We start from the raw sequence: 18,191 nt of genomic DNA on the forward strand, positions 1-18,191 counted from the left end.
TGATCCACACACCCTCTACCACTTCTGAAGCCACACTGCTCTTCCCCAATCTGATGCTCTGTACATGCCTTCACCCTCTCAATCAATGCCCTCCCATATAATTTCCCAGGAATACTCAACAAACTTATACCTCTGTAATTTGAGCACTCACTTTTATCCCCTTTGCCTTTGTACAATGGCACTATGGAAGCATTCCGCCGATCCTCATGCACCTCACCATGAGTCATACATACATTAATGAACCTCGCCAACCAGTCAACAATACAGTCACCCCCATTTTTAATAACTTCCACTGCAATACCATCCAAACCTGCTGCCTTGCCGGCTTTCATCTTCCGCAAAGCTTTTATTACCTCTTCTCGGTTTACCAAATCATTTTCCCTAACCCTCTCACTTTGCACACCACCTCGACCAGAACACCCTATATCTGCCACTCTGTTATCAAACACATTCAACAGACCTTCAAAATACTCACTCCATCTCCTTCTCACATCACCACTACTTGTTAACACCTCCCCATTTGCGCCCATCACTGAAGTTCCCATTTGCTCCCTTGTCTTACGCACTTTATTTACCTCCTTCCAGAACATCTTTTTATTCTCCCTAAAATTTAATGATATATATATATATATATATATATATATTTATATATATATATATATATATATATATATATATAATATGTGTACTATGATAAAAGATCGAGCAAGTTTTGCTAGCGGACACGGTGGGCGAGAACTCATCTGAGGACACATCAGAAGACTGTTTGCACTATGATCGAGTATAATTGCAGCAGAACACATCGTACCTTCCAGGAGCGCCAAGAGCAGCACAAGCGATCTGTGATGAAAGATGAGATGGTATCCCAGCCAGACACACACCTCACCACGACCACCCCACTACCACCAACACCACACCTCCTCCTCCACCCCCGAATCTGGTTATGATTCTTGTGGTCAAACTGCCCCGCATTGAGAGCGCTTCCAGACGCATAACTCTTTCACACGGATCCCTGTCTGCCAACACTACCAGACCTACGTCACAGAGCGTGTCCGTCTGTGTTAATCACACTGGTGACGCTCAGCGTTTTAAATGTATACATATATATATATATATATATATATATATATATATATATATATATATATAGAGAGAGAGAGAGAGAGAGAGAGAGAGAGAGAGAGAGAGAGAGAGAGTGATGGGTGATTTGAATGCAAAGGTAAGTAATGTGGCAGTTGAGGGAATAATTGGTGTACATGGGGTGTTCAGTGTTGTAAATGGAAATGGTGAAGAGCTTGTAGATTTATGTGCTGAAAAAGAACTGGTGATTGGGAATACCTGGTTTAACAAGAGATATACATAAGTATACGTATGTAAGTAGGAGAGATGGCCAGAGAGCGTTATTGGATTACATGTTAATTGATAGGCGCGCAAAAGAGAGACTTTTGGATGTTGATGTGCTGAGAGGTGCAACTGGAGGGATGTCTGATCATTATCTTGTGGAGGCGAAGGTGAAGATTTGTAGAGGTTTTCAGAAAAGAGAGAATGTTGGGGTGAAAAGAGTAGTGAGAGTAAGTGAGCTTGGGAAGGAGACTTGTGTGAGGAAGTACCAGAAGAGACTGAGTTCAGAATGGAAAAAGATGAGAATAAAGGATGTAAGGGGAGTGGGGGAGGAATGGGATGTATTTAGGGAAGCAGTGATGGCTTGGGCAAAAGATGCTTGTGGTATGAGAAGCGTGGGAGGTGGGTAGATCAGAAAGGGTAGTGAGTGATAGGATGAAGAAGTAAAATTATTAGTGAAAGAGAAGAGAGTAGCATTTGGACTATATTTGCTGGGAAATAATGCAAATTACTGGGAGATGTATAAAAGAAAGAGGCAGGAGGTCAAGAGAAAGGTGCAAGAGGTGAAAAAGAGGGCAAATGAGAGTTGGGGTGAGAGAGTATCATTAAATTTTAGGGAGAATAAAAAGATGTTTTGGAAGGAGGGAAATAGAGTGCGTAAGACAAGGGAACAAATGGGAACTTCAGTGAAAGGGGCTAATGGGGAGGTGATAACAAGTAGTGGTGATGTGAAAATGAGATGGAGTAAGTATTTTGAAGGTTTGTTGAATGTGTTTGATGATAGAGTGGCAGATATAGGGTGTTTTGGTCGAGGTGGTGCGCAAAGTGAGAGGGTTAGGGAAAATGATTTGATAAACAGAGAAGAGGTAGTAAAAGCTTTGCGGAAGATGAAAGCCGGCAAGTCTGCGGGTTTGGATGATATTGCAGTGGAATTTATTAAAAAAAGGGGGTGACTGTATTATTGACTGGTTGGTAAGGTTATTTAATGTATGTATGACTGATGGTGAGGTGCCTGAGGATTGGCGGAATGCCTGCTTAATGCCATTGTACAAAGGCAAGGGGGATAAAAGTTAGTGCTCAAACTACAAGGGTATATGTTTGTTGAGTAATCCTGGGAAATTATATGGGAGGGTATTGATTGAGAGGGTGAAGGCATGTACAGAGCATCAGATTGGGGAAGAGAAGTGTGGTTTTAGAAGTGGTAGAGGATGTGTGGATCAGGTGTTTGCTTTGAAGAATGTATGTGAGAAATACTTAGAAAAGCAAATGGATTTGTATGTAGCATTTATGGATCTGGTGAAGTAATATGATATAGTTGACAGAGATGTTCTGTGGAAGGTACTAAGATTATATGGTGCGGGAGGCAAGTTGTTAGAAGCAGTGAAAAGTTTTTATCGAGGATGTAAGGCATGTGTAAGTGTAGGAAGAAAGGAAAGTGATTGGTTCTCAGCGAATGTAGGTTTGCGGCAAGGGTGTGTAATGTCTCTGTTGTTGCTTAATTTGCTTATGGATTGGGTTGTTAGGGAGGTGAATGCAAGAGTTTTGGAAAGAGTGGCAAGTACGCAATCTGTTGTGGATGAGAGAGCTTGGGAAGTGAGTCAGTTGTTGTTCGCTGATGATACAGCGCTGGTGGCTGATTCGTGTGAGAAACTGCAGAAGCTGGTGTCTGAGTTTGGTAAGGTGTGTGAAAGAAGAAAGCTAAGAGTAAATGTGAATACGAACAAGGTTATTAGGTAAAGTAGGGTTGAGGGACAAGTCAATTGGGAGGTAAGTTTGAATGGAGAAAAACTGGAGGAAGTGAAGTTTTTAGATATCTATGAGTGGATTTGGCAGCGGATGGAACCATGGTAGCGGAAGTGAATCATAGGGTGGGGGAGGGGGCGAATGTTGTGGGAGCGTTGAAGAATGTGTGGAAGTCGAGAACATTATCTCGGAAAGCAAATTGCGTATGTTTGAAGGGATAGTGGCTCCAACAATGTTATATGGGTGCGAGGCTTGGGCTATAGATAGAGTTGTGAGGAGGAGGATGCATGTTTTGGAAATGAGATGTTTGAAGATGTTATATGTGGTGTGAGGTGGTTTGATCGAGTAAGTAATGATAGGGTAAGAGAGATGCGTGGTAATATTCTGCGTGTGTGGACGTGTATGTATATACATGTGTATGTGGGTGGGTTGGGCCATTCTTCCGTCTGTTTCCTTGCGCTACCTCGCTTACCTCCTTCTCGTGCCCGGGGTATAGGTCAGTACTCCGACCCTGGCGGTGAAGCTTAGGTTTGGAAGGGGAGGGTCAGCGGGGGTCGGGACGAGGTTAGTAGGGCCTTGTACTTCGCGTCCAAGGTGAACCACTGCTTCAGTCAGGAAGCCAACTTTTTTCTTTAATCGACTTTATTATATTTCAATTCACGTCTATACAAGAAACACGTAGTTACGTAATTCAACTCGCCTTTAAGATCATATCAGATTCGCTCATGGACATATGTTCTGAAATGTTATTAAGTGTATCCGATATGTTCTTTTCTGGGTCTGATAAGTTCTTATGTGGGTCTGATATGTCCTTAAGTGCGTCTGATGTATTCTTAAGTGGGTCTGATATGTTCTCAAGTGGTTTTGATATGTTCATAAGTGGGTCTGATATGTACTTAAGTGGGTCGGATATGTTCATGAGTGGGCCTGATAAGTTCTTAAAGGGTCTGATTTATTTTTAAGTGGGTCTGATATGTTCTTTAGTGGGTCTGATATGTTCTAAAGTGGGTCTGATATGTTCTTAAGTGGTTCTGATATGTTTTTAAGTGGGTCTGATATGTTCTCAAGTGGTTTTGATATGTTCTTAAGTGGGTCTGATATGTACTTAAGTGGGTCTGATATGTTCATGATTGGGCCTGATAAGTTCTTAAGTGGGTCTGATTTGTTCTTAAGTGGGTCTGATATGTTCTTTTTCGTAACTGAATCAGTGATTTCGTGGGCGTGAATATCAGTGATTTCACGAAATAACAAAAAATTTCGTGTTTTTCGGATACTCGCTGACGGTCGCAGGGATTACATGAAATCCCTGAACCCTCCAGGGATTACATAAAATCCCTTAACCCTCCAGGGATTACATGAAATCCCTGAATCTTCCAGGGATTCATTAAATCTCTGAACCCTCCAAGGTTTACATGAAATCCCTTAATCCTCCTGGAATTACGTGAAATCCCTGAATCTTCCAGGGATTACATGAAATCCCTGAACCTTCCAGGGATTACATGAAGTCTCTGAACCTTCCAGGGATTACATGAAATCTCTGAAACCTCCAGGGATTACATGAAATCCCTTAAACCTCCAGGGATTACATGAAATCCCTGAATCTTCCAGGGATTACATGAAACCCTGAATATTCCAGGATTACATGAAATCCCTGAATATTCCAGGGATTACATGAAATCCCTGAAACCTCCAGGTATTACATGAAATCCTTAAAGACACAGAATTCCTATAACGTAAATCCCTACATACCACAACAAATCCAGTAACTTGTTACGAAATGAGACGTAAATCCAGCCGAAAAGGTTTCTACGATGAAATCCTCAAAGAGGAAAAGTATGTAGACACTGTCAGGGTCAAGCGATCGAAGTGGAGGACGCCCTCTGTACTCAAGTATGCGAGACGGTGAAACTGAATGTCCAAATCTAGGTCAAAGCTCTCTCTCTCTCTCTCTCTCTCTCTCTCTCTCTCTCTCTCTCTCTCTCTCTCTCTCTCTACATATATACTACATTCTATTATTCTTGATTTCCCGCGCCAGCAACCATATAATAATGTTGGACCTATTATTCCTTCAAACATGTCCATTTTTGTTCTCCGAGATGACGTTCTCGCCTTCCAAACGTTCTTCATCGCTCCCAGAACCTTCGCGGCCCCTTCCCCAGCCTGTGACTCACTTCCGCTTCCATGGTTCCATCCGCTGCTAAGTCCACTCCCTGATATCTAAAACACCTCACTTCCTCAGGTTTTTCTCCATTCAAACTAACATCTCAAGTAATTTGTCCCTCAACCCTAATGAACCTAATAACCTTGCTCTTATTCACATTCACTCTCAATTTTCACCTTTCACACACTTTTCCAAACTCAGTCACCGACTTGTGCAGTTTCTCACCTGAATCAGCTGCCAGTGCTGTGTCATCGGCGAACAACAAATGACTCACTCCCTAGTCCCTCTCATCCCCAACAGACTGCCTACTCGCCCCTCTCTACAAAACTCCTACATTTACCTACCTAACCACCCCATCCATAAACAAATTAAACAACCATGGGGACATCACACACCCCTGCCTCAAACCGACCTTCACTGGGAACCAATCACGCTCCTCTCTTCCTACTCGTACACATGCCTTACATGCTTGTTAAAAACTTTTCACTGCTTCTAGCAACTTACCTCCCACACCATATACTCTTAAGACCTTCCACAAAGTATCTCTAGCAATCCTATCATATGCCTTCTCCAGGTCCACAAATGCCACACACAAATCTGATACTTTGTACATGCCTTCACTCTCTCAACCAATAACCTAACATAAAAAAAGAGAGATTAGATTACAGTTCTTGCATCACCCCCAATAAAACTCCTTCAACAAATATATTTTCTTTCTTTCTTCGCTCGTCAAAACTTGTTTTTCTTTGCCTCCTCGATCCATCTTCAATTATCTCCTGCGTTCCGCCTTTGTTTCCACTTTTATTCTGTATGTCTGCCACACAATTTCGTGCCCTGATAATTTCTTGGCTTTCCTCAGGTCACCAGTTTTTTGTTTTCTTTTTTTTTTGTTTTGCGTGCTCCCAGAGAGATAGATAGATAGATAGATAGATAGATAGGAGAGAGAGAGAGAGAGAGAGAGAGAGAGAGAGAGAGAGAGAGAGAGAGAGAGAGAGAGAGAGAGAGAGAGAGAGAGAGAGTTCCTATTTACGATTACTTACGACGAAATTTTGTCAATAGGAGGAGCTCTGCGCGTTGCTGCGACCGCTGTAAAATAAAAAGTTTCGAAGAACGAGTCGCGTGATATTGCGTGTTTATGTGAGAAAGGAACGAAAGGCAGCTACCTAGGCCAACGGAGTGGCACTCGATAGCTACTGAAGTACTAACTCACTGCGCAGCCGTCACTAACCTTCGCGATAACCAGGCGGGTAGTACCGTTAATATACCTCCCTGCTCAGTGTAGAAAAAAATACCTTGCAGGATTAATAAGCTGAAGGAAATACCTTGTAGGATTAATAAGGCTGAAGGAAATACCTTGTAGGGTTAATAAGCCTGAAGGAAACACCTTGTAGGGTTAATATGCTGAGGGAAATATTTTTAGGATGAATAAGCCTGAAGAAAATACCTTGTAGGATCAATAAGCCAGAGGGAAATACCTTGTAGGGTCAATATGCTGAAGGAAATACCTTGTAGGATTAATAAGCTTGAAAGAAATACCTTGTAGGATCAATAAGCCTGAAGGAAATACCTTGTAAGATCAATACGTTGAAGGAAATACCTTGCAGGATTAATAAGCCTGAAGGAAATACCTTGTAGGATCAATAAGCCTAAAGGAAATACCTTGTAGGATCAATATGGCGAAGGAAACACCTTGTAGGGTTAATAAGCCTGAAGGAAATACCTTGTAGGATCAATAAGCCTGAAGGAAATACCTTGTAGGATCAATAAGCCTGAAGGAAATACCTTGTAGGATCAATATGCCGAAGGAAACACCTTGTAGGATTAATAAGCCTGAAGGAAATACCTTGTAGGATCAATAAGCTGAAGGAAATTACCTTGAAGGATTAATAAGCCTGAAGGGGAATTTTTATAGGAGAGTTATAAGGTAGAATGAACATAAATACATCATGCATCACATGACCAACCACATACATCCCTTCACCTTTACCTATAAAAGCAATACTAAATATGAGCTTGAGTTCCAGCCTCTCAGCTAACCATGTTAACACTAATGTTGAAGAATGATACAGTGATTTTCAATTTCCTTCTCTCAAAGCAGGTGACGTGGGTTGATCAATGTTAGTATGATAAAAGGGTCAGGGAGAGAGCAGTGGTTGAGATAGCGGCACGATACACTCCTGGTGATGATGCCTGATTAAATATAATAATCCAATGTTGGAGAGTGATAAGAAAAAAGGGTTGGACGACATGAGCCTCCCATTCGTCACTCCATTGTTATTCTCATGACACATGAGTAAGAGAAATCGTGGAACATGTGCATCCAACCGGCAGCTGGGTCAAGTTTTTACTGAGACGTGTAGAAAAGAAACAAAGACAAGGTTAGGTTAGGCACATAAACGTACGTAAAAAGAAAACGGAAGCCGGTGTGAATCTTACATTGGAATGAAACTAGTTATGTGTTAGGAACGTGAACTTGTTGACAAGCTGTGGTGTTCTGACGAAGGGTGACGATGAGACACACATCTTCAGAATTCGTCACACACACTGGTCGGTGTCCCCGGCAAAGTCATTATGCACCCCGAACTCACTCACCATGCCGTGAGTTGTAGCGCAAAAAGGACTACAAGGAGCAGGGGGGGTGGAGGGGTAGGGGAGTGGGGAGTGGGGTCAGGTCACAAAGGGTCATACTCAGACCCCCACTTGGATGATATTTCATGTTACAATTCGTATTTCAGCGGCGTACGTTACGTCGTTTCATATGGTAAGTTCTACCAACTCGATGCAAGACGAAGAGTGGATGATACAAACTTATGATTTCAGGTATCTTGTTGTTAACAATCATGTGTTGTGACATTTCTTAAAGGGTTTGTTTACGTATCGGTTGCATGTCATTTCCCTACGGGTTTAACACTCCTCAACTCGTCCCTTCCTTACGCATGGCGGCCAAAAAATATAAGGTACAACACACCCCCCCTTCATCCAAAACCACTTGTAGGTTCATCTCCTTCACTACCTGGCCTTTTCACAACACATCAGCACGTCACAACTCCAGGCACAATACAGTAACACGTCACAACTCTGACCCCACAACACGTGGCAACTCTGGGCACAACACGGCAACACGTCGAAACCCTTAGCACAACACAATGTCACAACCCTGAGCACAACACGACACGTCACAACCCTGAGCACAACACGACACGTCACAACCCTGAGCACAACAAGACACGTCACAACTCCAGGCACAACATAACACGTCACAACTCTAGGCACAACATAACACGTCACAACTCTGAGTATAACAGCACAACACGTCACAACTCTGAGTATAACAGCACAACACGTCACAACCCTGAGCACAACAACATAACACGTCACAACATTGAGCACAACACGTCACAACCCTGAGCACAACAAGACACGTCACAACTCCAGGCACAACATAACACGTCACAACTCTAGGCACAACATAACACGTCACAACTCTGAGTATAACAGCACAACACGTCACAACTCTGAGTATAACAGCACAACACGTCACAACCCTGAGCACAACAACATAACACGTCACAACATTGAGCACAACACGTCACAACCCTGAGCACAACAACACGTCACAACTCCAGGCACAACATAACACGTCACAACTCCAGGCACAACATAACACGTCACAACTCTAGGCACAACATAACACGTCACAACTCTGAGTATAACAGCACAACACGTCACAACTCTGAGTATAACAGCACAACACGTCACAACCCTGAGCACAACAACATAACACGTCACAACATTGAGTACAACACGTCACAACCCTGAGCACAACAACACGTCACAACCTTGAGCACAACACGACTAAGGTCCTCACGTCTCCGTCAGGTCACAGGTCACGAGCCAGCAACGAGACGAAGCCTACAACTACGTCATCCAAACCAAAGCCGAACTGGCGCAGATGTCGATGGAGAGCAGCGGCAGCGGCAGCGGCAGCAGCGGTAGCGGCAGCGGCAGCAGCGGCGGCAGCAGCACCTCCTCCTCCTCCTCCTCCTCCGCTCCAGCCTCGAACACACCCGCCCCACCGGCCTCCTCCTTCAACGTCTACCGCGAAGCGGTCACAACCACCACCGCCCTCTCTACTACAAACCCGACTTGCAGAAGCGCCTGCGTCATGACGCAGTGCACTGCGTCGCTGACCCCAGCCGCCAACGCGGCCTGCCCAAGCGTCGTCGCTCCCGTCAGGGAACACCCGCCGCTGGTTGGTAACTGTTCGCGTTTCACTGCTAATCACAGTCGAAGTCTGTTTCACTGCTAATTATGGTCTAAGTCTGTTTCACTGCTAATTACGGTCTAAGTTTGTTTCACTGCTAATGACGGTGTGTCTGTGTTTCACTGCTAATGACGGCATGTCTGTGTTTCACTGCTAAGTACGGATATGTCTGTGTTTCACTGCTAAATCCGGTATGTGTGTATTTCACAGCTAAATACGGCATGTCTGTGTTTCACTGCTAAATACGGCATGTCTGTATTTCACTGCTAAATACGGCATGTCTGTGTTTCACTGCTAAATACGGACATGTCTGTGTTTCACTGCTAAATACGCAATGTCTGTGTTTCCCTGCTAAGTATGGCATGTCTGTATTTCACTGCTAATAATGGTGTGTCTGTGTTTCACTGCTAATTACCACCTTGGTGAAGTTCTAAGTCTAAGTTAAGTGCGTGTTTACACCTTGGTTAAGTTTTACGTCTAAGTGCGTATTCACACTTTGGTTAAGTTTTAAGTCTGAGTTAAGTGCGTGTTCACACCTTGGTGAAGTTCTAAGTCTGAGTTAAGTGCGTGTTCACACCTTGGTTAAGTTTTAAGTCTGAGTTAAGTGCGTGTTCACACCTTGTTTAAGTTTTAAGTCTGAGTTAAGTGCGTGTTCACACCTTGTTTAAGTTTTACGTCTGAGTTAAGTGCGTGTTCACACCTTGGTTAAGTTTTAAGTCTGAGTTAAGTGCGTGTTCACACCTTGGTGAAGTTCTAAGTCTGAGTTAAGTGCGTGTTCACACCTTGGTTAAGTTTTAAGTCTGAGTTAAGTGCGTGTTCACACCTTGTTTAAGTTTTAAGTCTGAGTTAAGTGCGTGTTCACACCTTGTTTAAGTTTTACGTCTGAGTTAAGTGTGTGTTCACACCTTGGTGAAGTTCTAAGTCTGAGTTAAGTGCGTGTTCACACCTTGGTTAAGTTCTAAGTCTGAGTTAAGTGCGTGTCCACACCTTGGTTGAGCAGTGGTCGTGGAATCTAAACTGGCTGTGCAAATTTCGGTGAACGCGTCAGACCCCCCAACTCACACACACACACACACACACACACACACACACACACCAAAATGACTCACCTTGATCTAACAGTTAAGAACGAAATTCATATTCAAAAAGTTATACAGAGTCGTATGATTTACTCCACATATATGAAGGTCTTGCACCGTCATCACACCTAACCTGAGGATAAATGAGCAGTGCCTGGTTTTCTCGTGGACATTAATGGCACAAAGTTTATCAATATTGATACACAACAAACTTGCTCATGGCGTTGAAGATAAACTGATTTGGTACTATGGTAAGGGACATGACTTTGTTTTTGATACTGGTGAACAGGACGGTCTATATATATATATATATATATATATATATATATATATATATATATATATATATATATATATATATATATATATATATCATACTTTGTCGCTGTCTCCCACGTTAGCGAGGTAGAGCAACGAAATAGACGAAAGAATGGCCCAGCCCACCCACATACACATGTATATACATACAGGACCACACACACAGACATACATATATACACATGTACATAAGTCATACTGCCACACTCGTTCACACTCAGTCTCTAGCTGTCATGTATAATGACTACACCGAAACCACAGCTCTCAAATATACATACACACACACACACACACACACACACACACACACACACACACACATATATATATATATATATATATATATATATATATATATATATATATATATATATATATATATATATATATATATATATATATATATATATATATATATATATATATATATATATATATATATATATATATATATATATATATATACATATATATATATATATATATATATATATATATATATATATATATATATATATATATATATATCCCTGGGGATAGGGGAGAAAGAATACTTCCCATGTATTCCCTGCGTGTCGTAGAAGGCGACTAAAAGGGAAGGGAGCGGGGGGCTGGAAATCCTCCCCTCTCGTTTTTTTTTTTTTTTTTCCAAAAGAAGGGACAGAGAAGGGGGCCAGGTGAGGACATTCTCTCAAAGGCCCAGTCCTCTGTTCTTACCGCTGCCTCGCTAACGCGGGAAATGGTGAATAGTATGAATATATATATATATATATATATATATATATATATATATATATATATATATATATATATATGTGTGTGTGTGTGTGTGTGTGTGTGTTGGGCGGGAGCCTACTGCTAGGCTATGATCGACCCTAGATAAGAAATGACTATTTGAGTACTAAGTAATCTAATACCCTTCGTCTGAGCCCCCATGATAGTCTTACTGGACCGTTACTCATAACTACTAACTCCTGGCTAGTTTATATTTTATTCTTTTTATCATTTTTTGTACCTCCTGCACTTCTCGAAGGCTTAGATTAGGGCGTCTGAATATGTGTGTGGATGTAACCAAGATGAGAAAAAAGGAGAGATTGGGCTGCATGTTTGAGGTAAGAAACTGGATCTTCAGGATCTGAGTGAAACGAAGGTCAAGAGTAAAGGGGAAGAATGGTTTGGAAGTGTCTTAGGAGTAAAGCTAGGGATTAGTGAGAGGACAAGAGTTGAGGAAGGAGTAGCACTACTCCTAAAGCAGTAGTTGTGGCAGTGTGTGATTGAGTGTAAGTAGATTAGATTGATGTAGGTAAAACTGGAAGTGGACTGAGAGAGATGGGTGATTATTGGTGCCTATACACCTGGTCATGAGAAGAAAGATCATGAGAGGCAAGTGTTTTGGGAGCAGCTGAGTGAGTGTATTAGCAGTTTTGATGTACGAGATCAAGTATTACTGATGAGTAATTTAAATGCGAAGGTAAGTAATGTGGCAGTTGAGGGTATAATTGGTATGCATGGGGCATTAAGTGTTATGCATCTATGTGGTGAAGAGCTTGTGGATTTCTGTGCTTAAAAATGGAAAAGTTTTGGTTTTTAAACAAAACAGAACGGTCGAGCAAGCACAGGTGCAACTTCAGAGGCACACTCAGGACACGGGGATGGATGCCATCAGGACCATAAGCCTTCCTTATGTCCAGGGAAAGAAGCGCTTTTCGAAGTCCGAAAAGAGATTACGGTAAGAGGCATAGGATTAGTAAGAGGAGCATCAGTGGACGATGGAATGTTAAATTCATTCGAGGTGGAGTTAGAGAAGAAACGGGAACCAGAGTTGCTTTGTCTACGGGAGAGACAGCTATAGTACTGTCAGAACAGAGAAGTGAGGGAAAGGTAGAACGACAGAAGTTGTTAGAGATGCCCTTAGCTAAAGACCAGAAAGACCTATCAGTGGATGACGAAGAGAGGTTATCGCACTTCCTTTGAATAAACGAACACTTCGCCTCACGGCTAACGTGCTTGCAGCGATCACGGGCCAAGATAAAAGCAGAATGGAAGCCAGAGGAAGGAGAGCTTTCCCAAGCCCAATATGCCTGATCCCTTGCCTGAGTGGCCTCATGACAGGAACGGTTGAACCTTGGACTGGATGAAGAGGTCGCCTTGGAGGAAGAGGCGATAAATGCTTCCATTCCTGCAAGAATAACCTCTGCTATGCGTTTGACGGAGACAGAAGCATCACCACATAAGGGACAGTAATTTACCCAAGCAAAGTAAGAAAAGAAATTAGATAAGTTATTCCAGTCAGCTTTGTTGAGGTGCGAGTTTCTACGTTTAGAAGGAGCCACTGGAAGGGGGAGGTGCCGTTAGAATAAATACATTCATGAGTGTGTGATCAGATGAACCTTACTGGGAACGAGGTTGTGGACTTACAGCGGGATTGATTAAAGGTGAAAAACAAATCTAGAGTATTAGGAGAGTGGTCACAGCAGTCAGGAATATTGGTAGGATGGGATAATTTGCTTAAATCATTGATAACAGAGAAGGCGAGGGGTTCAATCCCTCTACCATTCGTATGGGAGGAAGAGCTTAGGAGAGAGGGGCGAGTATGCAGTCTGTTGGGGTTGAGAGGACCTGGGAAGTGAGTCAGTTGTTGTTCGCCGATGATACAGCTCTGGTGGCTGAATCGAGTCAGAAACTGCATTGGTTGGTGACTGAGTTTAAAAGAGAATGAGAAAGGAAGAAAATTGAGAATAAATGTGAATTAAAGCAAGGTTATTAAGTTCAGCAGGGTTGAGGGACAAGTTATTTAGGATGTAAGTTTAAATACAAGAAAATTAGAGGAAGTGAAGTGTTTTAGATATCTTGGAGTGGATTTGGCAGCGAATGGAACCATGGAAGCGGAAGTCAATCATAGGCTGGGGGAGGGAGCGAAGGTTCTGGGAATGTGTGAAAAGAGAGAACGTTATTTCTGAGAGCAAAAATGGTATGTTTGAAGGAAAAGTGGTTCCAACAATGTTATATGGTGCGAGGCGTATGCTATAGAAAAGACTGTGCGGAAGCGGGTGGAGGTGTTGGAAATAAAATGTTTGAGGACAATATGTGGTGTGAAATGGTTTGATCGAGTAAGTAATGAAAGGGTAAGAGAGATGTGTGGTAATAAAAAGAGTGTGGTTGACTGAGCAGAAGAGGGTGTGTTGAAATAGAGGTTTTACCCAGGAGTTTTCTAAAAAAAAAAAAAAAGAAAGCCTATGGCAAGCCAAAGCTGCGCTACTTCCAGTAGCAGGGGAATGTAGACTCCTTTGGAGTGACTTCTTTCACAAGACTGTTCTCACTACGATACAGCCTCGACCCAAAGGTTAACCATTTTCAATGGCGGTCTGACCTCGGGGCAGGTGGAGTCCGGTAACACCTCAAGCATAAACTTACGGGGGAAACGGCAATTCAAAACGGGTTTCCAAAGCGGTCGATAATCATTTACGCTGGATGTGTGACCTAACCCAACAATTATCATCAAAGTAAAGCAGTTAAGGTTACTAATCACTTGCACCATGAATATAACCCCATCATACATTACGCGCAAGTGTTAAGTCACACGATGGGCTCGTGTTTAGGTGTCTGGGAAATGAATTTCTGGCATGTAAAAGGAGAATTTGATGGAGTGGATAGCCAGAGTCACGGTGTGTGTGTGTGTGTGTGTGTGTGTATGTGTGTGTGTGTGTGTGTGTGTGTGTGTTTAGATGTAGGATCATGTTTAAGGAGCGAGTACTTGGCGTCAAACGCTAACTCCACTCTAACTGAAACTGGCCAATTTGAGGATGGGAACCCATTCAGAGATATTCGAATCCGTTTTGCTGATGTATTATCGACGCTCAACAAGTTTTCAGACAGATTCCAATTAATACCCAGAGCCAAACTTCTCTGTCATGCGTCGATGCTGATAATAAGCTTTGCTTTCATCTAGATGCACAGACGAAGCTTGGCTGGCAAATGGGTTACCAACAGAAACGGAACGCACAACAGAAATTGAAGACACAACGGAAACTGAACGTGGAACATGAACGGACATGTACTGAGCGTAAAAATTTTAATGTACAACAGAAACTGAACGTACAACACAAACTGAATGTACAACATAAACAACGTACAACATAAACTGAACATACATCACTGAACACATAAACTGAACATACAACATCACTGAACACATAACATAAACTGAACATACAACATAAACCGAACGAACAAACAGAAACGTACAACTGAACGAACATCAGAAATCAAACGTATACACTTGCAAGTTAACGACAACAGAGATACAACAGACACTATTGGGCCTTAGGCTGCACCTGAATGTCGACATTAACAACCACAGTCACAACCACCTCCAGTGATAGCAACACGGTATGCCACAACATGATCTCTGTCCTTGACGGCCCAAATACACTTGACCAAAAATTCTCTGACTACCCAAATCCATGTAAACAAATGCAAAGAAAACGTGGATGATCATCAAAAATAACGATTAGGAATTTTTTTTTTTTTTTCTGGGGGTTTGACAGGTAAAGAGCGTTGGCTTCTAAGCTTAGATAAGCACAAAGCTCATCCCGGAATATTTTTCTAAGGGTTTGACTATTAAAGAGCGTTGGCTTCTAAGCTTAGAGAAGCATAAGGTCTATGAAACTCACTGGAAATCCACTGGTTGCATTGCCACTTAGACAATACACTGGCCAGTGACATACGAGCCCCCGGATGGAGAACTAATGCTTATGAACACCATTTGAACGAGATAAACTTTATCAACCGAGAAAAAAAAGAGGATGAAGACCACTCGAACCCCTTGGGCCTACGTGGTGAAGTGGTCAGCGTTATCAACCACGATGCTAAGCACAGGGATAGCACGGCGTCAGACGCCGCATAGGGTTCGAATTCTATTCGTGGCAAATGGTTCCAACCCAAGCGTCCGCTCGAGGCAGGTCGATAAATAGGTACCTGGTTTTGCCTGGCGCGCGCGCGTGTGTGTGTGTACATACACAAGAGGTGTATATGCGCCACAGCAGGACGCCGGGTAGTACATGTTTGCTAGCCCAATTTACCCACAAGGCGTCCCTTATTTCTCAACAATTTATAAGTATTTTCATAGCAGTGTCATAAGGCAGCCTGGTGAGGCAAACGGAGTATAATATGGACAATCTATATAAACAAATGTTCCACTCACATCAAACGGTGGATCAAGTAACGTACCTAACGAAAGAAAGCGAAGATAAAAGACACAGGTTTGGACGATGAACGAAAGAAAACGAGCTTTCCAAGCTCGCCCTAAACACACACACACACACACACACAAAGACGCGCACTTGTACACACTGAGAAAAACTAACTTTGGAAATAAAGAAGTTATTCCCAATGAACCAGTAAGCTGGCAGTAGTTCTCTGCCTAGTATGAAGGAGGCCCACGCAGTACATCAGCTGCTTTTCACTTAGACAACGATAAATTTAAGCTTTAAAGTTAATCTTTTATCAACACGCACAGGTTTGTGGTCATCTGACTCCCACCCCATCAACTGTTTCGGGGTCTCGTTGTCCCACCCGTTCAGTGTTTCGGGTACTCGATAGGCTTCAAGCTTTCGCTAAATGTATACCTTTGCTAAAATACGTTTAACTGATACACATAGGTATATATGTATATATATATATATATATATATATATATATATATATATATATATATATATATTTTTTTTTTTTTTTTTTTTTTTTGCTTTGTCGCTGTCTCCCGCGTTTGCGAGGTAGCGCAAGGAAACAGACGAAAGAAATGGCCCAACCCACCCCCATACACATGTATATACATACGTCCACACACGCAAATATACATACCTACACAGCTTTCCATGGTTTACCCCAGACGCTTCACATGCCCTGATTCAATCCACTGACAGCACGTCAACCCCGGTATACCACATCGCTCCAATTCACTCTATTCCTTGCCCTCCTTTCACCCTCCTGCATGCTCAGGCCCCGATCACACAAAATCTTTTTCACTCCATCTTTCCACCTCCAATTTGGTCTCCCTCTTCTCCTCGTTCCCTCCACCTCCGACACATATATCCTCTTAGTCAATCTTTCCTCACTCATTCTCTCCATGTGACCAAACCATTTCAAAACACCCTCTTCTGCTCTCTCAACCACGCTCTTTTTATTTCCACACATCTCTCTTACCCTTACGTTACTTACTCGATCAAACCACCTCACACCACACATTGTCCTCAAACATCTCATTTCCAGCACATCCATCCTCCTGCGCACAACTCTATCCATAGTCCACGCCTCGCAATCATACAACATTGTTGGAACCACTATTCCTTCAAACATACCCATTTTTGCTTTCCGAGATAATGTTCTCGACTTCCACACATTCTTCAAGGCTCCCAGAATTTTCGCCCCCTCCCCCACCCTATGATCCACTTCCGCTTCCATGGTTCCATCCGCTGCCAGATCCACTCCCAGATATCTAAAACACTTCACTTCCTCCAGTTTTTCTCCATTCAAACTCACCTCCCAATTGACTTGACCCTCAACCCTACTGTACCTAATAACCTTGCTCTTATTCACATTTACTCTTAACTTTCTTCTTTCACACACTTTACCAAACTCAGTCACCAGCTTCTGCAGTTTCTCACATGAATCAGCCACCAGCGCTGTATCATCAGCGAACAACAACTGACTCACTTCCCAAGCTCTCTCATCCCCAACAGACTTCATACTTGCCCCTCTTTCCAAAACTCTTGCATTCACCTCCCTAACAACCCCATCCATAAACAAATTAAACAACCATGGAGACATCACACACCCCTGCCGCAAACCTACATTCACTGAGAACCAATCACTTTCCTCTCTTCCTACGCGTACACATGCCTTACATCCTCGATAAAAACTTTTCACTGCTTCTAACAATTTGCCTCCCACACCATATATTCTTAATACCTTCCACAGAGCATCTCTATCAACTCTATCATATGCCTTCTCCAGATCCATAAATGCTACATACAAATCCATTTGCTTTTCTAAGTATTTCTCACATACATTCTTCAAATCAAACACCTGATCCACACATCCTCTACCACTTCTGAAACCACACTGCTCTTCCCCAATCTGATGCTCTGTACATGCCTTCACCCTCTCAATCAATACCCTCCCATATAATTTGCCAGGAATACTCAACAAACTTATACCTCTGTAATTTGAGCACTCACTCTTATCCCCTTTGCCTTTGTACAATGGCACTATGCACGCATTCCGC

General features: G+C 42.6%; 1 protein-coding gene across 1 annotated transcript in view; it reads left to right on the plus strand.

The window, feature by feature from the left end:
• The window catches only part of LOC139764675 (uncharacterized), a 193,661-nt gene that overhangs the window by 149,989 nt on the left and 25,481 nt on the right, over positions 1 to 18,191 (plus strand). Inside the window, exon 4 of the mRNA XM_071691554.1 lies at positions 9,125 to 9,497. Within this exon, the coding sequence (XP_071547655.1) occupies positions 9,125 to 9,497 (373 nt within the window). The remainder of the gene's footprint in view (positions 1 to 9,124; positions 9,498 to 18,191) is intronic.

The sequence above is a fragment of the Panulirus ornatus genome, chromosome 50, assembly GCF_036320965.1.
Source record: "Panulirus ornatus isolate Po-2019 chromosome 50, ASM3632096v1, whole genome shotgun sequence".
Lineage (NCBI taxonomy): Eukaryota > Metazoa > Arthropoda > Malacostraca > Decapoda > Palinuridae > Panulirus > Panulirus ornatus.